This window comes from Balaenoptera musculus, chromosome 8 (assembly GCF_009873245.2).
Source record: "Balaenoptera musculus isolate JJ_BM4_2016_0621 chromosome 8, mBalMus1.pri.v3, whole genome shotgun sequence".
In the NCBI taxonomy this organism is placed as follows: domain Eukaryota; kingdom Metazoa; phylum Chordata; class Mammalia; order Artiodactyla; family Balaenopteridae; genus Balaenoptera; species Balaenoptera musculus.
Genome location: NC_045792.1, coordinates 30,576,195 through 30,599,303, shown reverse-complemented (window position 1 = coordinate 30,599,303; position 23,109 = coordinate 30,576,195). Strand labels below are relative to the sequence as shown.

Below are 23,109 nucleotides of genomic sequence, written 5' to 3'. Positions count from 1 at the left end.
TTTTTAACAGTTAGGTGATTATCTAATTTTATTTTTCATTAGAATAACCATTCATTCAGTATTACTTATTGACCAGTTAATCCTTTTCTCACTGATATGTAATACCAATGTCATGTATCAAATTCACATATACATATATATCTTTTCTGGGCTATTTATCTTGTTCCTTTATTTGTCCATCCTTGTGTTAATACAATACTATCTGAATTACTATGACTTTACTATATAACTCAGTATCTAGTGGACAAGCCCCTTCAGTCTTATATTCCTCCTCAAATTGTCTTGGATCCTGTAAATATTTTTCTACATAAATGTGAAAAATATTAGTATAGCAACCTCAGCAGAAAAACACAACTTATTTTTAAAAATCACCAGCAATTCTACACTGGAAATATGAAAAAGATTAACTGAATAAGTGGGTAACTGAATAAATTTAACACTCAACTACAAGGTTATATAGGATTAAAAGTTATAAAGTAGTATTTATTACACCTGAATGTTATTACGTGGGTTCTTGGGGAAAATATATAAGGACTTTGAGTTTTTTGTTTTTTGTTTTTAAATTCATTTATTTATTTTACTTATTTTTGGCTGTGTTGAGTCTTCGTTTCTGTGCGAGGGCTTTCTCTAGTTGTGGCAAGTGGGGGCCACTCTTCATCGCGGTGCGCGGGCCTCTCACTGTCCTGGCCTCTCTTGTTGCGGAGCACAGGCTCCAGACGCGCAGGCTCAGTAGTTGTGGCTCACGGGCCTAGTTGCTCCGCGGCATGTGGGATCTTCCCAGACCAGGGCTCGAACCCGTGTCCCCTGCATTGGCAGGCAGATTCTCAACCACTGCGCCACCAGGGAAGCCCCGGACTTTGGGTTTTTGAAATATGAATTTTCCCCTATACTTTTTTGGTCACACAAGAACTGAAAAAGAGAAATAATCTTGAATAATCTTGAATCCAGAATGAACAATTCTTGCTAATGTATATTTTCCCGCACATAAAAAGAAAGTCCTGTAACTTTCCCAGAAATTGTAACTTGAACTACATACTGAACTACTATCAAAATTCATGTGCATATTTGGAAGTTTTTAGTCATTGGGAGCCATGGCATTTCGTTTCTCTGTATCACAAACTGTTACAAATACTTTCTTTTTACTATTAACACTGGAACAGAAGCCCTCCTATTCTGTGACTGATTGGCAAGCAGAAATGACAGGGACAGGAAATGGGAAATGGTTCAGGGTCTTGGAATTCCCCCGGCTGCCTAATTAAGTGGCTTGTTATTTGGAAGTTTTTGAAATATTTGCCCCCTGGAGTTCCCCTGAAAGAAGAAAACATCTGATTTCATTGACAAAGAGTGTCTTCACAGAACATAAACTAAAAAAAATTCTCTCGCTGCAATGCAGCAAATATTTACTGTGTTCACCGCACTGCTAGAGAGGGGGGAGAAAAACGTCCCTGACTAGGAAAACCAAGATTTTGTATTTACAATTTTTCTATCAGTTAACTATTTAAACATGTCATTGATACAGGGCTCCTCTGTGGTTCACGTATGATTTATATATACACACGTATATGAATGTATACACTCCATCCTAGTCACATTCAGGGAAAAAAACGGGGAGCGAAGCCTGGCCTGAAGCACCGTTCCCGTTGCTAGTGATGAGCTTCTGAAATTAGGACACGTTCGTCAGTGCATTCGCCTCCAGAACAGAAAAACAAAAGTTTAAAAATAAAAGATACAGTGGTTGATTATAAAATAGATATACTCCCCAAAAGACTATAAAATCAAAGCTTCAAAATTAATCCTCTGATGCTGTTCTGCTTTCCAACACTCGTCTTTTTTCATTTACACGGCCAGCTGTTGAAGGTTGACATCACAGAGCTGCTGAGGAAAACGGTTACAACTGTACACTTAATCGAAGCCGAAACGCCGCCGGATTGACTCCACCCCCGGACGCGGTCACCCACGCCGAGGGGAGGCCCCACTAGAGGAATCCGGCTGGGGCTAGACCCCAGCCGGGTGACGCGGGGGAGACGCTCACCGCCCGCGCTGGGGCGTTTCCGCAGGGCTTCCCGCGATTCAAAATCTACGGCTCACGCTTCGCCACGTCCCCCTCAGGAGAATGTCAGGGACGGCGAGGGAAGGAAACGTCAAAAGTGCTCACGCGGCGAAATTAAAGGTTGGAACGCCGAGGGGACGCCCAGCCCCGCCGCCCCCGCGGGCTGACCGACTGCGCACGGCCTAGCGCGCGCTTCGGGCCGCTCTCCGCCTGCAGACTCCCCGGCGCCCTCGCGCGGCGTGACGTGATCCCGGCCGGCGCGCTGTCGTCACTGTGCGTCGGCGTGGGCCCTGCGCGGGCGGGGGGGCTTTGGGAGCACAGGAGCCCAGCCGCCCGGCTCCCTATTCTGTCGGCGTAGCAGCTCTCGGGGCTGTGGAGGATCCAGACTACCGCGCCGTTTCCGCGTTTGCTCCACCGGCCCAGCGGTGAGTGCAGCTCCTTCCGGGCCCCGGCCGCGCGAGGCGGGTAGGGGCGCGCGGGCCGCGGGGGCCCACTTCCCTGAGGCTGAAGCTGGGTGAGGGAAGACAGGGCCGGGGGCCGAGGCTGGGGGTCGCAGTGAGCTCTCTGCTCTCTACTCTTCACTCTCGCCGAGGCTGTTTAATTCGGAAGCTCCAGCTCCAAGACTTGCGGTCGAAAATAATTTTTTTTCAATTGATCTGTTTGCAAGTCATCTTTGGGCGCCGCCCACTTCTCCGGCCCTTGGACTCTGACCAAGATGTTGGTCAAGTTTTTGCAGGGTTTTAAACTTAACCCTCGGTGTTCCTTTGTTTAGTATGTTCAAACAGAGACAGTTGTGTGGCGGCGAGATTTCCTATATCAGATAGTTCCAACCGCGCTCTGCCACTTTAGTGGTCTGTTGTGTATTGTGAGAAATAGCTCCGGGAAATTAATGGGTAAATTCCATAGTTTCTCTTATCTTCCCTTGCAGTCTGTCTCCCGCCTTCAACCCCCAAAGCCACAGTTTGCCTAAAGAGGGCAAATCCACCGTACGGTGCTTGTAGGTAAAAATCTGTAAAGATAGGACACCAAGTTCTGGTGTAACGAAAGTATTCATGCAAGTCGTCACATTCCCAAGGCCAGTGTTTCACAAGCCATTGTACTGTATATTGTTTTAAAGTTGCTTTCTGTGGTTGTCGCTTTGGAATTGTGAGGGCATTGTAGAGTTGTAGGGTTTTTTTGGTGGGTTCCTGATGCATTTACTCTCACTGGTCAGTTTGCCTAGTCCTGGAGAGACTTGACATTAAAAAATAACGTTACAGTCTATTATGCCATCTAAATAACTGCTGCACTGTTGCTGATGGGTTCAGTCTCTTTTTCACCACTAGTCCCCCTTTGCCTCCAGCGAACTGCCAGAGATACTATCCTTAAACTATTAAAAGTTGTCACCAGAAGAGGGGAGGAGACCAAGGCCAAAATATGTTTCTATGTCCATCTGTCTTCAAAGTTGTGCATTAAAAAAAGTATTCTTAGTGCTACGGGGAGTATATTGTATTTATTTTGATTAAAAGCTTTTCTAATTAGTTTTGTTGACAAATAGCTGGAATGAAGATGTATTATCTAAAGAGTAAATCACTTTTAGAATTTACTGAATAAATTGAAAAGAATATAAATTGTATTCATCGTGAAAATACAGTTTTCTAAAATAGCGTTTGTTTTTTCTTTTCAGATTTACAGCCCTGAAGAGTCTACTTTTTCCCCCTCATTTTCCCCCCTGCAGTAATAAATCCCATTATGGAGACTCAGAAACTTTATAAAGGGATATAGTTTGAATTCTGTGGAGTGTAACTTTGTGTATGAATTATACTTTTAAGATACGAAGGGTTTTCAGAAAGAAGGCTAGTAGAGTTAATTACTGGTTTATTATGCATGAGTAGTAATTTTGTTGGTAATACAGTACCTTAGGCATTTGTGATAACACTAGAAAGGACAAGCTGTATCTTGATAAATTGATTTACCTTTAATTACAAAATGAATGATATTATAGATGCATGATTCTTAAATGAAAGACAAGTTATTTAATATTTTTGTAAGAAGTTTCAGCTGTGGAAATTTTATGGTTAACTAGTTTTTGAAGAAGATACCTTCATTTGATCAAGTATACTAAAGTAGTATACAAAGTTAGGAAGAAGGACAACATAATAATGATGCTGCAGGAAATGGAAACAAATACAGACAATATTTAACAAAGGCAGAAGAGTTAGCAGTTTGTGAGTTTTAAGCAAAATTCATTTCATTTGACATTGTACACAGTATAACAGGTTTAGGTTCAACAACGCTTGTAGGTGTTGACATCTCCAAAAGTTGTTAGCTGAAGCTAGTTTAACCTTCTTAAGTAAATACTATGATGATAAACTTTGTGAAATTGGCCTTTAGATAATGTGACCATATGAAGACTTTAATTCTTTTTGTTTACTAGAATAAAAGATTTTAAAAAAATATGTTAAAGTGCTCATAGGGAAAGAAGCCTGCATATAGTTTTTTCCTCTTGTAGCATAGTCGTTAATTGACTTGATATCCCGGCTTTGTAGCTTGTAACTGAAAGCAAATTAAAGGCATAATTTAGGTATTCTATCCTTGTTTAGAATTTTTGGAATATAAACCTCCTTGAAAAGTCAAGGAGTCTTAGCATATTTTTGGAAGTGTGTCAACTTCTTTCAGGCTATTAGGTCAGTATTACACCAAATAACGAACAAATAGCATTTGAGTTAATATAATCCCGGAGAGTATTAAATAGTATCTTGGTAATTTAGGAGAGATATTCATCCTACCTGAGTATCAACTCAGGTATAAATCCAGTAAAGAAGGTGTAGTGAATTTTACATAAGTAGGGGCCTATCATTTGATTCTTTTTTATGGCAAAAATCTAATGTGAAAGGAAGAGAAGTGCCTTGTGAAGGATTTTAGAGTCAAAAAGTAAAATGACTCATGCACAAAACTACCTCCCAAAGACTTTTCCCAGATCTCTCGTATCAAAAAATTAAGAGTACGATGGAAGATAGCACGATCTTGTCAAATTGGACAATCGTCAACAAACAAAAAATGAAATATGACTTTTCATGTGAACTCTACAGAATGTCTACATATTCAACTTTCCCCGTTGGTGTTCCTGTCTCAGAAAGGAGTCTTGCTCGTGCTGGTTTTTATTACACTGGTGTGAATGACAAGGTCAAATGCTTTTGTTGTGGCCTGATGCTGGATAACTGGAAACAAGGAGACAATCCTATTGAAAAGCATAAACAACTATATCCTAGCTGTAGCTTTATTCAGAATCTAGTTTCTGTTACTAGTCTGGAATCCACCTCTAAGAATGTTTCTTCTCCAGTGAGAAACAGTTTTACACATTCATTATTACCTACTTTGGAACATAGTAGCTCGTTCAGTGGTTCTTATTCCAACCTTTCACCAAACCCTGTTAATTCTAGAGCAGTTGAAGACTTTTCCCCAATGAGGACTAACCCCTACAGTTATGCCATGAGTACTGAAGAAGCGAGATTTCTTACTTACCAGATGTGGCCATTAACCTTTTTGTCACCATCAGAATTGGCAAGAGCTGGCTTTTATTATATAGGACCTGGAGATAGAGTAGCCTGCTTTGCCTGTGGTGGGACTCTAAGTAACTGGGAACCAAAGGATGATGCTATGTCAGAACACCGGAGACATTTCCCCAACTGTCCATTTTTGGAAAATTCTCTGGAAACGCTGAGGTTTAACATTTCAAATTTGAGCATGCAGACACATGCAGCTCGACTGAGAACATTTATGTACTGGCCTTCAACTGTACCAGTTCAGCCTGAGCAGCTTGCAAGTGCTGGTTTCTATTATGTGGGTAAGAAAATGTATAGCTATACATTTTATCTAGTTCATTTTGATTTATATATTAGGACACGTATGTATTCAGTTTTATTATTGTGTTTACTTTAGGTCGCAGTGATGATGTCAAATGCTTTTGTTGTGATGGTGGCTTAAGGTGTTGGGAATCTGGAGATGACCCATGGGTTGAACACGCCAAGTGGTTTCCAAGGTAATTGTTTTGAAAGGTATTTCTACACAAATTCTGTGGTTAAAAGAAGTAGGCATGCTTGCATGATTAAGTTTACATTTCAATATAACAAAGCTTCTTTATACCATTAGGGAATTAGCCTTTTAAAAACACCAAATTGTAACATTAATTGTTTTGGTACAAAATGTTGTAGAATGTTGTATGATTTCTTCTTTTGTAAGCCATGTGTTCAGGATGTAATTTAACTTATTCTTGATGACTCACTTACAATTATGGCCATATGTTTCATTTATGTTTTCCACTTTGCTTTAAAGAAAACTTAAGTATTATAAAAATATGTAAAATAGAACAAAAAGGAGATAAGTAAGAAAAAGATAAAAAGGAAAAAGGAAAATAAGAAGGGACGTGAAATGATCTAGGAATAGGACAAATACAAAAATGCATATAATAAAAGCTGATTGTACAATCAGTATTAAGTCTGATTATAATTGTAAATTATTTTTTCTCTGTACAATTTTATCTTGTCACGATATGTCAAATATCTCCCTTTAGTCACTGTTTCTACCACTATGTCCTGTTTTTTACTATAGCCTAGAAAGAATTTAGAGGCAGTGCTGTTGATGGAAATAGAATTAGAAATTAATTCTGTCTTTGTTACTGAGTAGCTGTGTGAACTTGGACAAGTCATGTGACACATTTGAGCCTTTCCTCATCTGTAAAATGAGGGAGTTGAAATAGATAATAAGGTCTTTTAAAAAAATTGTAAAATGTACCTAACATAAAATTTGCCATTTTAACCATTTTTAAGTATACAGTTCTGTGACATTAAGTACATTCACATTATTCCTCATTCATTACCACCATCCATTTCCAGAATTTTTTTTTAATCTTCCCAGACTGAATCTTGTACTCATTTCATTAATTCCTCATCCCTCCCTCCCCGCAGCCCCTAGCAACCACCATTCTGCTTTCTGTCTCTATGAATTCGACTATTCTAGGTACTTTATATAAAAGTGTAATCATATCATGTAGGTAATGTTTTGACTGGTGAGTGCCTTTCACAATAATGAGGAATCTCTTGAACCTCTTTAATATTCATAATGTATCAGATAAATTGTTACTTTTTAATTCTCAAAAGTGATACATATTTTGTTTACTTTAAATTATTTTTGTAGGAAAAAAGCATGTTCCATTGTCAGAATTGTATTTTATTTTATAAAATACACCACACGGCTTGCGGGATCTTAGTTCCCCGACCAGGGTTGGAACCCAGGCCACAGCAGTGAAAGGGCCGAGTCCTAACCATTGGACCACCAGGGAATTCCTGATTTTCAGAATTTTAAATGATTTGATTGTGCTTGGCTCTCTGAGAGTATGTACATATAATTTGAAATTTAATACTGTATTAAAAAGACAGAAAGTTTTCCAATTACAGTGTTTCAGTTGCTGCATTTTGTCCTTTATAAAACAAAACCAAACAAAATCTTGGTTTACTTATGTAATTTATGTTTTGTTTTCGATGGTTAAGTAAGGGAAAAGGCCAGCGGTGCTTTTTGTAAGCAACAAATTTCAATTGTGGATAATCTTTAATCTCAGAAAATGAAAAACCAAAGTGGATAATCATTATCACTGTATTTTTTTTTTTTTAGTATCACTGTATTTTAACACAGTTTATTTATTCATTTATTAAATATTTGTATGCCTACTGGATACTGTTTTATTTTATTTTTTCCCTCTTAACATTTTTAGTAATAATCATTCAAAAGAAGAGATAATAGGGTTTACATTTCTATATACAAAAGGAATTTCCTATTTTCATCAGTATTGGTATTTACATGACAGTGTGGAATCAAATAAAAAATCAAGCCAAAGCAAAAGAAAGAAGAACCAAATTAAAGTGAAAGGCAAAAATTGTGGTACCATTACGTATGAGGTTGAAAATGAAATTAATAGGCAGACAAATGCAGATTTTGCAGCACACCAGGAAGAATACTGGGATTCATTTCGATTGAGCATGATAATTCATGACAGTAACAGCATTGTCTGAAGGCAAGAGTCCTAGAAATAAGTAGTTGTAAGTAGTGATGGGAAATCAAACGTCATCATGAGGATCTTTTTTTCCCTTCTAATATCTTTTTTTTTAATTGAAATATGTGACATACAATATTATGTTAGTTTCAGGTGTACTACATGGTGATTTGATATTTGCATACATTATGAAATTGTTACCATGATAAGCCTAGTAACCATCTGTCCCCATACAGAGTTATTGCAATGTTATGACCATATTCTTTATGCTGTATATTACATCCCCATGGCTTATTTATTTTATAACTCAAGTGTGTACCTGTTAATCCCTTTCACCTATTTCCCTATATCCCCCTGATAACTATTTTATTTATCTGTCCTCATAGAATTTATTGGAGAAGGGGGAAATACGGGGCAGCCAATGTTCATTATACCTCCTGTCTTTAGTCGTTATGAATATAAGTTAGTCCCAGAATAAAAATAATTTAGAACTATATTAAGATCATGAACAATGACAAGCTGTGTTCTCTGCATGATGAACATGAGTCTTGAGCATGCTTACATGATCTCTACTAAATCTACCCATTTACCTGTTGAAGGACATTTGGGTTGTTTCCAGTTTGGAGCAATAATGAATAAAGCCACTCTAAACATTAATAAACCTTTGTGAACATATGTTTTTGTTTTGCTTAGGTAAATGTTATACTTAGGAGTGGGATTAGTGGGTTGGATGGCAAGTTTTGTTTACTATTGTGACTTCAGAAGAAGCTGCCAAATCGTTTTCTGAAGTGGCTGTACCATTTTAAATTCCCACCAGGAATGTATGATACCTCTAAGAGTTCCAGATTCTTAATGACACATGGTATTGTCAGTCTTTTTGATTTTAACCTTTCTAATAGATGTGTAGTGGTATTTCACTGTGATTTTAATTAGCATTTCCTTAATGATTAATGATGGTGAGCTTCTTATTTGCCATCTGTATACAGTTGTCCCTCAGTATCAGTGGGGGATTGGTTCTAGGACACTCCCAGGGATTCCCCTCAAGAAGCCAAAATTCGGGCTTCCCTGGTGGCACAGTGGTTGAGAATCTGCCTGCCAACGCAGGGGACACGGGTTCGAGCCCTGGTCTGGGAAGATCCCACATGCCGTGGAGCAACGAGTCCCATGAGCCGCAACTACTGAGCCTGCGCATCTGGAGCCTGTGCTCCGCAACAAGAGAGGCTGCGATAGTGAAGAGGCCCGCGCACCGTGATGAAGAGTGGCCCCCGCTTGCCACAACTGGAGAAAGCCCTCGCACAGAAACGAAGACCCAGCACAGCCAAAAATAAAATATATAAATAAATAAATAAATAAAAGATTACTATAAAAATAAGCAGAAATTAAAAAAAAAAAAAAGAAACCAAAATTCATGGATGCTCAAGTCCCTCATATGACATAGTACAGTCAGCCCTCTGTATCTGTGGGTTCTTCATCCTCGGAACTGTATTTTCTTTGATGAAGTGTCTGTTTTAAATTTTTTTTTTTTTGATTACTAAGTTCCGAGACTTCTCAATATATTCTGGATACAAGTCCTGTATTAGATGTGTTTTGCAGCATTTCAGTCTATGGCTTGTCTTTCCTTTTTTTTATTAGTGTATTTGATGAGCAGAAGTTTTTAATTTTGATGATGTCAGTTTATCAATTTTATCTTTTATTGATTGTGCTGTTGGTCTCTTAGCTAAGAAATCTTTACCTAAGCTAAGGACAAAAAGATTTTCTCCTAGGGTTTCCCTGGTGGTGCAGTGGATAAGAATCTGCCTGCCAGTGCAGGGAACATAGGTTCAACCCCTGGTCCGGGAAGATCCCACATGCACGAGCAGCTAAGCCCGTGCGCCACAGCTACTGAGCCTGTGCTCTAGAGCCCGTGAGCCACAACTACTGAAGCCCTGTGCCTAGAGCCCGTGCTCCGCAACAAGAGAAGCCACCGCAATGAGAAGCTCGTGCACCGCAATGAAGAGGAGCCCCTGCTCACTGCAACTAGAGAAAGCCCGTGTGCAGCAGCGAAGACCCAGCACAGCGAAAAATAAATAAAAATTTAAAAAATTAAAAAAAAAAGATTTTCTCCTGTGTCTCCTTCTAGAAGTTACATTGACAGGTTTTGTATTTAGGCATATGATTCATTTTTAGTTTGTTTTTGTGTATACTATGGACATAGATCAAGGCTTGTTTTTTGCATATTATATCGAGTTGTCTAGCACCGTTTGTTGAAAAAACAAAAGGGAAGAAACAGAAACGTTATATGAACTTCCTGGAACACCGTTGAGAAATTCTAGTAGTTTGAAAACAGGTATTTGGGAAACACTGTCACATTATGTATAGATGAAAATACTTGATTCTCTATTTTTTGGAGGGAGGGTTTGTGCTTTAAGTATAATGGTAGAGTGGACAATGGAGAAAGATTAGCAGATATTTTGTGAAAGGTCACATTTTAGGAATAGCAAATTACAGTTTCTGAAACTATGTTAAGTCCCCAAAGTAAATTGTCTAGAATAGCATTTTTCAAGCCTTAGCTTGTGCTCCTTTGAGGTCCAGACCTTTTTATTGTTGTGGTTATATTAATGTAATCAAACAAAATATCACAGTGCATCAGTGCATAGTAAGAATTTGTAATATTGTATGAGAATTTTTGTTCCTGTTAGATGTGTATGTGTACTAGGTTGTGATGTAAAATGTTTGTACTCTGGGGTACAATCAAAGAATTTGAAAGCCACTTTTCTAGAATAATCAGATTATATTTTTGGTATAAAAGAATTTTAAAAATTTTCCTCTTATGTTTTAGGTGTGAGTTCTTGATACGCATGAAAGGGCAGGAGTTTGTTGATGAGATTCAAGCTAGGTATCCTCATCTTCTTGAACAGGTAAATATGTTTTTATAATTGGCAACATTGAATTCTCCTAAATAATAATTACAAAGTATGATTAGAAGTGACAATTACATCTGTTTTCTCATTAATTATAGTTACATGTTTTGTGTCCATCTTAATGGACATGTTTGTTCAGGGGCTTTTAAAAAAAGAATGTTTTTTCCTTTTATTTGAAAAATCACTCAACCTGCCACTGTACAAATTTGTGGTGGAGTTGGAGAAGAGTCTTTAGTGTCTCCTCCATCTTTTTGAGAAAAACAAACAAAATAACTTGTTAGCAGTTTGGAATCTCTGAGAGTGATTCAGCTGAAATATGACTTTTTAAGTGGAATGAGAAACCATTAATACTTTTTCCTGTTTTCTTGAAACTAGAGAAATACTTGAATTCTAATTTGGAATTGGGTGATGTTTAAGGAAATGTTTTATGATGATTAAAGTAAAACATAGCAAATTGAAGTATGTTTTCAAAAGTGTGTGTACAGTGCTTAAGATAAACTTATCTTAATGTTGCTATGTTCAGGTTGTTTGAGATTTCTGATTTTACCTATTATTTTTTTCTCCTGTTTCATAGCTATTGTCAACTTCAGATACTCCTGGAGATGAAAATGCTGATCCACCAAGTATGTATGAAAATATTCCAAATATAGAATAGGATTTTTTTGTAAGAATATTAAGAATGAAAGTATGTAAACAAAGGATTTCTGACATCATAGAAAAAAGTGCTAGAAAGTTAATAAATATTATGTATCTACTAAGATTCATGACATTTTTAGAGGATTCTTGGAAGTATTCTAGTTTTTGTTCCTAAAGTGCTGACATTCTCACTGGAGAGACAAGACAAGTGCAAAAGAAAAGCAACTTCAAGGAATACCAAATGAGAAGAGCAAATAATAAGCCCTCCAAAGAGGAGATGTTTGTATAAGCTAGCATGTTTGGAAAGGCCCAGTTCACATGATTTGAAAATTGGGCTAGATATTAGGTATTTGCCAGGTACGTAGTAGTTTAGTGCAAGGATAGGAAATATATCTTCTGGTTATAATTTAATTTTAGCCACATCTGGCATTTAGCGTATACTGTTATTCAGGTCTCCTTTTTCCTTATTAACTTTATGTCTGGATGATCTAGCCAGTGTTGAAAGTGGGATATTGAAGTCCCCTACTATTATTGTATTGCTCTCTATTTCTTCCTTTAGTTATGTTAATATTTGCTTTAAATATTTAGATGCTTCAGTGTTTGTTGCATATAAATTTATAATTGTTTTATGTACGCTTAATGAGTTGACCCCTTCATCACTACATACAGTGATCTTCTTTGTCTCTTGTCACTGATTTTGACTGAAAGTCTATTTTATTTTATGTAAGTATAACCACTCCTCATTACTTTTGATTACCATTTGCAAAGAACACCTTTTATATCTTTTCATTTTCAACCTTTCTGTGTCCTTAAAGCTGAAGTGATTCTTTTGTAGGCAGCATACTGTTGGATCTTGTGGGGGTTTTTTAATCCATTCAGCCATTCTGTGTCTTTTGATTGGAGAATTTAGTCCATTTACATTTAAAATAATTATTGGTATTGTAATTATTGATATATAAGGACTTTTTATTATGATTTAATTGATTGTTTTCTGACTGTTTTTTTAGTTCCTTCATTCATTTCTTCCTCTTTTGCTCTCTTCCTTTCTGATTTATTTCCTGTAGTAGTGTGCTTTAATTTCTCTATTGTATTTTCTGTATGCACTATAGGTTTTTTCTTTGTGTTTACCATGAAGTTTATGTAAAATATCTTAGATACAGTAGTCTGTTTTAAGCTGATCACAACTTACCTTCAATCATTTACAAAAACTCTACAGTTTTACTTCTCCTCACCCCATGTTTTACACTATTGATGTCATACTTTTTATCTTTTTATATTCTGCAGCCAGTAACAAGTTATTATAGTTAATAATATTGTTTTATATTTTGTATTTTTATGTTTTCTTCTATAAATATTTCTTTTTTCTTTTAACTTTTATTGGAGTATAGTTGGTTTACAATGTTGTGTTAGTTTCAGGTGTACAGCATAGTGATTTAGTTATACATATACATATATTCATTCTTTTTCAGATTCTTTTCCCATATAGTTTATTGTAGAATATTGAGTAGAGTTCCCTCTGTAAGTCCTTGTTGGTTATCTATTTTATATATAGTAATGTGTGTATGTTAATCCCAAGTTCATAATTTACCCCTCCCCCCCCACATTTCCCTTTTGGTAATAACCATGTTTGTTTCTGAAATCTGTGAGTCTGTTTCCATTTTGTAAATAAGTTCATTAAATCATTTTTAAAAAAATTAGATTCCATATATGAGTGATACCATATGATATTTGTCTTTCTCTGACTTCTCTTAGTATGATAATCTCGAGGTCTATCCATGTTGCTGCAAATGGCATTATTTCATTCTTTTTTATGGCTAATACTTCATTGTATATATGTACCACATCTTCTTTATCCATTCCTCTATCAGTGGACGTTTGGGTTGCTTCCATGTCTTGGCTATTGTAAACAGCGCTGCAGTGAACATTGGGGTGCATGTTTCTTTTCAAATTATGCTTTTCTCCAGATATATGCCCCCGAGTGGGATTGCTGGATCATATGGTAGTTCTGTTTTCTAGTTTTTTTTTTTTTTTTTTTTCCACACACACACACTGTATTTTATTTTTACAAGAGATAAATAGACTGACACCAAGCATTGTACATGGATGACCACAACAAAAGCAACAATGATTGCAATTACCAAACATGAAACACACTCATACTATGTCATAATATTGACATTCAGTCCAGTAATCCTCCACTGTAACAGCTCCTTTACTTTGCAGTGAAAATTGATTTATATATTCTTTGCCTCTGAGTCCTTGTGGGATTTTTTTTTTTTTTAAATTCAGACAGAAAGTCACAAAAATTATACTCATCCTCATCAGTTCACTCAGTCCCATGTAATTAATTTTTTTTTCATCTTGATCTTTTGTTAGCACTTTTATGAGTTCATCAGTTTTTCATTAGAGTTCTGAAAATGCTTATTCATTCAGTTCAGCAGTACAGTCAGTTACCAGAAACCTGAACTTGTCAGAGTCTTTTTCATGAATTTCTTGAAGATGAAACCCTTTTATAGGAACATATTTGCAAAATCATCAGAGTACACCCAGAACTGTCTGTAAATGACAAAAGACTTAAAAATGACCACGGTTAAAGATCTGATGAAAGTTCATAATAGTGCAGTTGACAAGAAAATTAGTTATTGTTTTGTTTTTTGTTTTTTTTTGTTTTCTAATTTTTTAAGGAACCTCCATACTGTTCTCCATAGTGGTTATACCAATGTACATTCCCACCAACAGTGTAGGAGGGTCCCCTTTTCTCTGCACCCTCTCCAGCGTTTATTGTTTGTAGACTTTGATAATGGCCATTCTGACTGGTGTGAGGCGATACCTCACTGTAGTTTTTATTTACATTTCTCTGATAATTAGTGATGATGAGCATCTTTTTATGTGCTTTTTGGCCATCTGTATGTCGTCTTTGGAGAAATGTCTATTTAGATCTTCTGCACATTTTTTGATTGAGTTGTTTGTTTTTTTGACATAGAGCTGCATGTGCTGTTTGTATATTTTGGGGATTAAGCTCTTATCGGTCGCATCATTTGCAAATATTTTCTCCCATTCTGTGGGTTGTCTTTTCATTTAGTTTATGGTTTCTTTTGCTGTGCAAAATATATTGTTGTTTTTTAACTTATGCTAGAGATACAGTATAGGGTGTTATGAATTTGACTACATATTTACCTTTACCAGTAAGTTTTATTTCATGTTGTTACTTAGCGTCTCTTCATTTTAACTTGAAGAAATGACTTTAGCATTTCTTGTAAGGCAGGTTTAGTGTTGATGAACTCCCTCAACTTTTGTTTGTCTGGAATGTTTTTATCTCTCCTTCGTTTCTGAAGGACAGTTTTGCCAGTGTTGTTGGTTGGCATTTTTTTTTTTCTCTTAACACTTTGATATATTAAGTCATTGTCTCCTGGCCTTCAAGGTTTCTGCAGAGAAATGTGCTGATAGCCTTAGGGGGTTCCTTTGTATGTGAGGAGTCATTTTTTCCTTGCTGCTTTCAAAATGCTTTCTTTGTCTTTTCGCTTTTAATATTTTGACTGTAATGCGTCTTGGAGTAATCTTTGGGCTGATCTTGCTTGAGGTTCTTTGAGCTTACTGTTTGTGGATATCCATATCTCTCCCAAGATTTGGGAGCTGAAGTTTTCAGCTATTATTTCTTTAAGCTTTCTTCCCTTTTTTCTGTCTTCTGGGATTCCCATGATTTGACTGTTCATTCGTTTGGTGGTGTTCTATAATTCATGTAGGCTTCCTTCACTCTTTCATTCTCTTTTCTTTTTGTTCCTATAACTGGCTAATTTCAAATCATCTCCATTTGAGTTCTCTGATTCTTTCTTCTGCATGAGCAAGTCTGTTGTTGAAGTTCTCTATTGATTTTTTTCAGTTCTGTCCTTGTATTCTTCAGCTCCAGGTTTTCTGTTTGATTCTTTTTTGTGGTTTCTATTTGTTGATTAAACTTCTGATTTTGTTCATGCATTGTTATCTTCATTTCATTTAGTTGTTTATCTTTGTTCTCTTGAGTTTTGTTGAGTTTTTTTAAGGTGACTCTATTGAGTTCATTGTCAGGCAAATCATAGATCTCCATTTCTTTGGGGTCAGTTCTGGATCTTTATTGGTTTCTTGTGATGGTGTCACATGTGCCTGATTTGTGTGATATTCTTATGTAGCCTTGCCTTGGTGTCTGTGCATTTGAGGGAGCAAACACTGCTTGCAGTCTTTATTGACTGGTTTTGGCAGGTAAAGACCTTCTCCTTTCAGTCTTGATGGATACGGAGCTGTTTTTGGGTTTGTAGCTGGGACCATGGTCAGGGATTCAGGTGCCTGGTACAGGCCAGTCTTCTCAAAATGGCTCTCCTTGGTCTTGGAATACACTGGGGTTTCATAATCTTATACCTAAATCCCAAAGCCTCCCACAAAGGCACTTCTGTCCTTGGATGGATTCCAAAATGTTGTTGAGTGGGGATACAAGTTGGGGGCATCTTAACCGGCAATCTTGCTATCATTAGTTTCCTGCATCCTTCTTAAGGTATGTTCCTCACTTGGCTTCCTGGACACCACATTCTTGGTTTTCCCCTATTTCCCTGGTTGATCATGAACAATTTCCTTTGGTGGTTACTCCTTTTTCAAACCTCTAAATGATGGAGTACCTCTCAACATTCAACCCAAATGTATTTCTCCATTTCCTGAGCTGCAGACTAGCATGTTCAACTACCTGTTTAAATTTCTACTTGGTTTTACAGGGTGTTTCAGAGTTAATATAACCAAAGCAAACATTTTCTCCCCATCCTTCATCCCTCAAATTTGCTCTTTCTCTGGTCTTCCCAACTCAGTTAATGGCACTCACTTCCTAAGGTCAAAAGTTGACTTAAGTTAGACATCATCCCTGATTCCTCCTTTTACTTTGTATATTTAATCTGTTAGAAGTCATTTCATCTCTGCCTTTATAATATGTCCCAAATCTTATCACTTCTCTCCATCTCTACCACTATTAACCCGACTCAAGCTGCCATGAATGCCATAAAGTCATTTTATGACTTTTTGTCATAAAATCCTAACAGGTCTTCCTGATTCCATTTTACCTCATTAAAGTTTATCACAGAGCTGCCAGAATCATCTTTTGAAAAAACAAATCAGGTTTTATCAGTACCCTACTTAAAACCCTCCTAGAATATTGTAGCAAACTTAGAATAAAATATAAACTCCTCAAAAGGCTCTACATGATCTAGGTATCACCCTCGTCTCTGACTTTCTGTGACCTTTCTGTTTCTTGAATATGTCAAGCTTTTCTCTTGACTTGAGGCTTTTATACTTGCTGTTCTCTTTGCCTGAAAGACTTCTTTCAGATATTCCCATAGCTCCTTATCTTTCAGGTGTTTGTTCTGGCGTGTTCTCTTTTCAGACAGTGTTTCCACATATGTTCAAGCAAGGGAGCACATACACATTGTGTATTTATTTTTATTATAAAACAGTTTTCCAGCAGATGGCAGTAAAGTGTCTTGAAGAATGATGTCATTTTGTAATTTTCACTGAAGTGCCATATTGGCTAGCATTGACCCTGTTCTCAGAAAATGCTTCTCTCATCACCCTATCCTAATTGTCCTTCTGCTTCCTAGTTTGTTTTAATCACCTTATACTGCTTTATTTTTTTCAGAACATCTGTCACTATCTGAAATCATATTACTTCTTTAATCACATTTGTTACCCATTTTTAGATGTATTTTGTGTGAATTTAGTCTTCCACTTTACTGTTCTTCCCATCTTTATTTTATTCTCTGTTTCATCTGTCCACCTCTCTAGGTCTTGTCCATCCTGTAAGTTCAAACTCTAATGCCATCTTTTCCATGAAGTTTTTGTTGATTTCCCCCACTTTTCTAGCTGAGTTGAGATAATTTTTCACTTTTAAATTTGTGTAGCATCTCAGTTTCCAAAATTGACTGTACATCAGAATCATTTGAGGAATATTTAGAATATTCCTATGCCCCATCCCTGAGAGTCTCTAATTAAGTAGGTCTAGGATGTGGGAAGTGGTATTTTTTAAAAGTACAGCCTATTACTACACTCTCATTTGATGCTTATCAGGTTCAAACGTTTGTTGGAGTTATAGGTAATTGGTGCATATAGCTCATCTCCCTTACCAGGATATAATCCGCACTAAAGACTGTATCATAGTCATTATTGTTCTCTGTATTTTTATATTTATGGAATTTATACAAATACATGTCTTTTAAACTAGTTGTTCATTTTGGACCTGGAGAAAGTTCTTCAGATGATGCAGTCATGATGAATACACCTGTGGTTAAAGCTGCCTTGGAAATGGGCTTTAGTAGAAGCCTGGTAAAGCAGACAATTCAGAGTAAAATCCTAACAACTGGAGAGAATTACAGAACAGTTAATGATATTGTGTCAGCACTTCTTAATGCTGAAGATGAAAATAGAGAAGAAGAGAAGGAAAGACAAACTGAAGAAACAGCATCAGGTATTTGGGAATGTTAGTCACCTGCATTACTTCCTTTGAGGGCTCATAGGACTGTCTCACATGTTGCAGGACAGTGAGCATCCCCCCGTGTCCACTAACTGCTGGTGGCAGCCACCAGTCATTTCCAACCTCACATCCCCTTCTCCACTGTGGGCAATGTATCACCCTAGTCGAGAAGCACTGACTACAGTTTTTTTTTTGAATGTTTATTTTCCAAGAAGATTGCGATTTATGCTAATCAGAGGATTTTAGCATAATTCCTTTCTTGAGTTATATTGTATTTCTTCCTCATACATTAACAAACTCAAACTATTTTGAAAAAGCAAGATTTTATAGTTGGGTACCTGTCTTATTTCTACTTTTTTTTTTTTTTTTTATGTTCCTTCAAATCATATCCTTAACGTGGTATTTGACTGTCTAATCCTTGCTTAGTGATCCTTATACAAAAAATAGAACCCATGATGAAATCCTAGGCTTTGATGAGAAGCACCTGCCCAGTCCAAAGATAGTAGAGAACTGATTTTGGTATTCATCCAGATTATGTTAAGCCTCAGACTCCCAAAACAAATCTTTTGAGTAATCATTCCTTTAATAAATGTTAATTGAGGATGAGCACCTGTGCCAAATACTGTGCCATTCATGGTGCTTACTTTCAAGGAGCTTATAGACTAGCTGTGGAAACTAGTTTGCAGAAGATAGGGTTAAAGGGCCAGCAGACGTGAAGGTTGCATTTATAGTGTAAATTAGGGCATTTGGGTTGGAAGACACTTTCTCGGTTTAAGCTTTTAAGTAATGATAGGAATAGTTTGAGAACCTCATTGTTTGGTCATGTAGCAGTGTTTGAAGTCTGATTTCTAGTTGAGACACGTTTGTGTTTAAACCCTGGCTCTGTCAGTTACCAGGTTGGCAATTAATTTAACCAGACCTCAGTTTTTCTCCTCTGTAAAATGGGGATGATAACAGTACAAATTGCATGGGGCAGCTGTAGGAATTAAATGAGATGTTACAAGTAAAACAGTTTAGCACAATGCCTAGGACATCAAAAAAAATTTTTAAGTAGATTTATTTGGGAAATGGGAAGGGCTTCGTGAAAGAAAGGGCCTGAGGAGAGTGAAAAGATTTAAACATTGTTAACCAGTAATAAAACACGGGTTAAATGAAATCACTCTAATAAAACTGGTCACCATAGTTTTGTGACTTTCTTGTTCTTTGTAAGGTTCAATGAATAGTCTTGAATTATGGATTTTTTGTCGTTGTTTGCTTTGTTTTGTTTTTGGCCGAGTGGCATGTGGGATCTTAGTTTCCTGACCAGGGATCGAACCACTCACCCTGCAGTGGAACTGCAGAATCTTAACCACTGGACTGCCAGCGAAGTCCCTTGAATTACGGATTTGAAATTGTTTCTTAATAAGCAAACAAGTCAGAAAAGGAATAGGGAGGAAGAATTTAGGATGCTAATAAGAGAAGATCATTGAGACACCTGACTACATCTAGACTAGAATGGGAAGTAAGCAAAGCCAGGAGACAACTCTTGTGTTAGTAGTTGGGAATGACATGGAGATTGAAGAACAAATGTTAGTAGTGAGGTGAATTATTAAGGTAGAAGGATCTAAGTTGTGGTCAGAGAAGGGAATTTCATAATTTTGAGACGAATAGAGCATTTGACTTCTAGAAAGAAGTAAAAGGGGAAGGAAATGGTCTTTTTTTCCCCCCACAACTCAACAATAGACTTCTTTTTTATTTCTCATTAAACTTGTAAATATAGAAATGTACTTTTTTTTTTTTAAGGTTGAAAGCAGGCAATTAAATATTATGGTGATTGCGGGCATTGGAAGAGGAACTTTTTGAAAAATACTTTAGGAATTTTTGCCCATATTCCATAAATGTAGGAAATTTAACAATGGATTTTGTGCTTTTTAAAAAAGATTAGGCTTGATTCATATGCAGTCTTTTTAAATTGCTATAAACCTAGACCTTTGTAAGACAATATTGGTAGCTAATTATGTGCCAGATATTGTGATAAATACTTCACATGTATCTCATTTAATCCTTACAACTCTTTGATCTACATTTTACAGATGAGGAAACTGAGGTGTATGGAGGTAAGGGCACATAGCTAGTAAGTGGCTAAGCCAGTGTGGGGCTCTAGGTCTGTCCTAACTCTACAGCTCAAACTCTTCAACACTGCTTTTACTGCTTCTTAAGCATGGAGTTGAAGACACTAATCTAGGAGACCTGATTCTATAACTGATTCTTTCTGTGACCTTGGATAGGTCACAGTTAATGATATTGTGAGTCTTTCTCTCCCTATCTGAAAATGAGAAGCAGTCATACCTGCCTTGTTTAATTGATAGGATCTTTTTATCAAAGGAGACAATTCATATGAAAATGCTTATAAAAGTAAAGTGATATAATGCAAAGAGAAGTCAGTATTAATTCCATGGGGGCAAAGTACAGAGGTGGCAAATTTATACTGCCCTCTAAAATTCTCTGCTTACTTTCATCAGGATAAAGCAGGGTTCTAAGACAGGTAAACATATAGACTTTAATAAGTTACAAAAAACAGAGACCACGTGTGTACTTATATATAATATGCCTTAGCTAAATCTTCTGAAAGTTTTCCAAGTGACAGACATTAAACTGCAGAGCAGTAATTTTGTTCTTCTTTTTCCAGCTCCTATTTATTTAGTGTCTGAATTGTTCATAGGGTTGGTTGTTAGTATATGAGTGTAGTTGGAACAGTTTATAATCTAATGGATTTCTTTCTTTCTTTCTTTTTTTTAACATGAAGATGATTTGTCCTTGATTCGGAGGAATAGAATGGCTCTCTTTCAACAGTTGACGTGTGTGCTTCCTATCCTGGATAATCTTTTAAAGGCCAATGTAATTAATAAACAAGAACATGATATTATTAAACAAAAAACACAGATACCTTTGCAAGCAAGAGAACTGATTGATACCGTTTTAGTTAAAGGAAATGGTGCTGCCAACATCTTCAAGAACTGTCTTAAAGAAATTGACTCTACATTATATAAGAACTTATTTGGTGAGTTTGTTGGTAAAGTTATTTTAGAAATTCTTGGGATTATGTTCATCTTTGTGTTTGATAAACAAAACGAATCCAATTAGCAAACTATATACATTTAGCTTGTTCTAAAAAAGTGAAGTCTTTTATTACCCAAGTAGCATGGCTAAATAATTTCTGATGATATATAGCTAGAATCTCTGTTGTTCAGGATATAGTACATGAAAAATAATAGGTAGTAGACGAAGCAGTCTTGTATTTGGTAGAGTGATGCCTTAAAAAAATTTTTTTTTAATTGAGGTGTAGTTGATTTACAATATTATATTAGTTCCAGGTGTACAGCACAGTGATTCAAAATTTTTGTAGATTTTACTCTGTTTGTAGTCATTATAAAATATTGGCTATATTCCCTGTGCTGTACCATAAATCCTTGTAGCTTGTTTATTTTATACATAGTAGTTTGTACTCCTTAGTCCCCCTATCCTTGTCTTCCCCTCAACTTCCCTCTCCCCACTTGTAACCACTAGTTTGTTCTTTATATCTTTGTCTTTATCTTTTTTGTTATATTCACTAGTTTTATTTTTTAGATTCCACATACAAGTGATAAAATAGAGTATGTGTCTTTCTCTGACTTATTTCACTAAACACAATACACTCCAGGTCCATCCGTGTTGTTGCACATGACAAAATTTCATTTTTTTATGAAAAAAAATTTTTTTTTAATGAGTTATTAGAGTGATGTTTTTTGTATGTTTTTCTTTCCTCAGTGGAAAAGAATATGAAGTATATTCCAACAGAAGATGTTTCAGGTAAAACAAAATTAAGACTTAGGACCAACATGAAATATTACCCTTTCATTTTTTTTAATGGAAGTTTCTGTTGTTACTAGGTCTGTCACTGGAAGAACAACTGAGAAGGTTGCAAGAAGAAAGAACTTGTAAAGTGTGTATGGACAAAGAAGTTTCTATTGTATTCATTCCTTGTGGTCACCTGGTAGTATGCCAGGAATGTGCCCCTTCTTTAAGAAAATGCCCTATTTGCAGGGGTATAATTAAGGGTACTGTTCGTACATTTCTCTCATAAAAGAAAAATAGTCTATATGTTGCCTATATATAAAAATTTTAAAATATTATTTGAACATTTGAAGCTATCTGAAGTAAAAAAGGAATTATTGATTCTTTAATTAGTAACATTTTTGTTCTACTCTGCTTTCTTTGGTACTAGTAATCTTGTTTCCAAAAGAATATCATTTATAATATTTAATCTTAACCTCTGTTTATATGAAAGGTAAGATTTATGTTTGAGCTATATTAGTGTACATGTATGAACACAGGAGGAATTAAAGGAGCAATGTTAATGCTATTATGTATCATTTTAGGAGTAACTAGGTTTGGTATTCTTTCTGAAAGCTTTGAGTACTACTTTAGAGTGTAGTTGAAAGAAATGGAAACCAGGAGCTCTGGAGTTTATCATAGTTATATTGCCAAATTCTCATTGGTGTTTTTTCAGTTGTGTTGTAAAATAAGGATTTTTCTCTTACAGGTAAAAAAGCTTTTCCCTAATTTGTGAGAAACATCTTAATAAAGGTCTTTGAAAAGACTACATCATCGATTTTTTTCTTCTGATTTAAAAAGTAATTTCCGTAAGCCTTCACAGGGTTATATAAGGATGAGATAATGTACGTAAGCATAGTATCTGTCATATTGTAAGCACTTCAGATGCTAGTTATTAAATTAAAAAATTGAATTCATGAAACAAATTACCAAGAAGTGTTTTTTTTAATAGTAATGGGATTTATGAGAATTTCCTTTAGATGGTAATATCTGTCTAGTTGCTTTGTATATTATAGATATTATTTGAATTAAAAATCCATATCAAAAATTATTAACAAATAGAATTATGTAAATCTCCATTGGAATTTTAAAAAATAGTTGAATCATTTTGTTGTTGAATAGGTGTTGGTGGGATGAGGAGGTAGAATATAGGCAAAGGTAAGTA

General features: G+C 36.1%; 1 protein-coding gene across 1 annotated transcript; it reads left to right on the top strand.

Annotated features, from left to right (window-relative positions):
• Nucleotides 1–1,617: 1,617 nt before the first annotated feature.
• Nucleotides 1,618–22,713, top strand: BIRC2 (baculoviral IAP repeat containing 2). The gene is made up of 9 exons (XM_036860632.1): nucleotides 1,618–2,475; nucleotides 3,717–5,876; nucleotides 5,972–6,071; nucleotides 10,897–10,975; nucleotides 11,553–11,601; nucleotides 17,844–18,086; nucleotides 20,878–21,132; nucleotides 21,879–21,920; nucleotides 22,001–22,713. The coding sequence occupies exons 2-9, from the start codon at nucleotides 4,976–4,978 to the stop codon at nucleotides 22,192–22,194; spliced, it is 1,863 nt and encodes a 620-aa protein (XP_036716527.1). The 5' UTR covers nucleotides 1,618–2,475; nucleotides 3,717–4,975; the 3' UTR covers nucleotides 22,195–22,713.
• Nucleotides 22,714–23,109: the final 396 nt, after the last annotated feature.

Bases quoted from the DNA above. Each gene is read 5' to 3' on its own strand.
- BIRC2 (XM_036860632.1), top strand. From the start codon at position 4,976: ATGCACAAAACTACCTCCCAAAGACTTTTCCCAGATCTCTCGTATCAA. The intron at 6,072-10,896 runs GTAATTGTTTTG...CTTATGTTTTAG, and splicing joins CACGCCAAGTGGTTTCCAAG to GTGTGAGTTCTTGATACGCA. The intron at 21,133-21,878 runs GTGAGTTTGTTG...TTCTTTCCTCAG, and splicing joins ATTATATAAGAACTTATTTG to TGGAAAAGAATATGAAGTAT.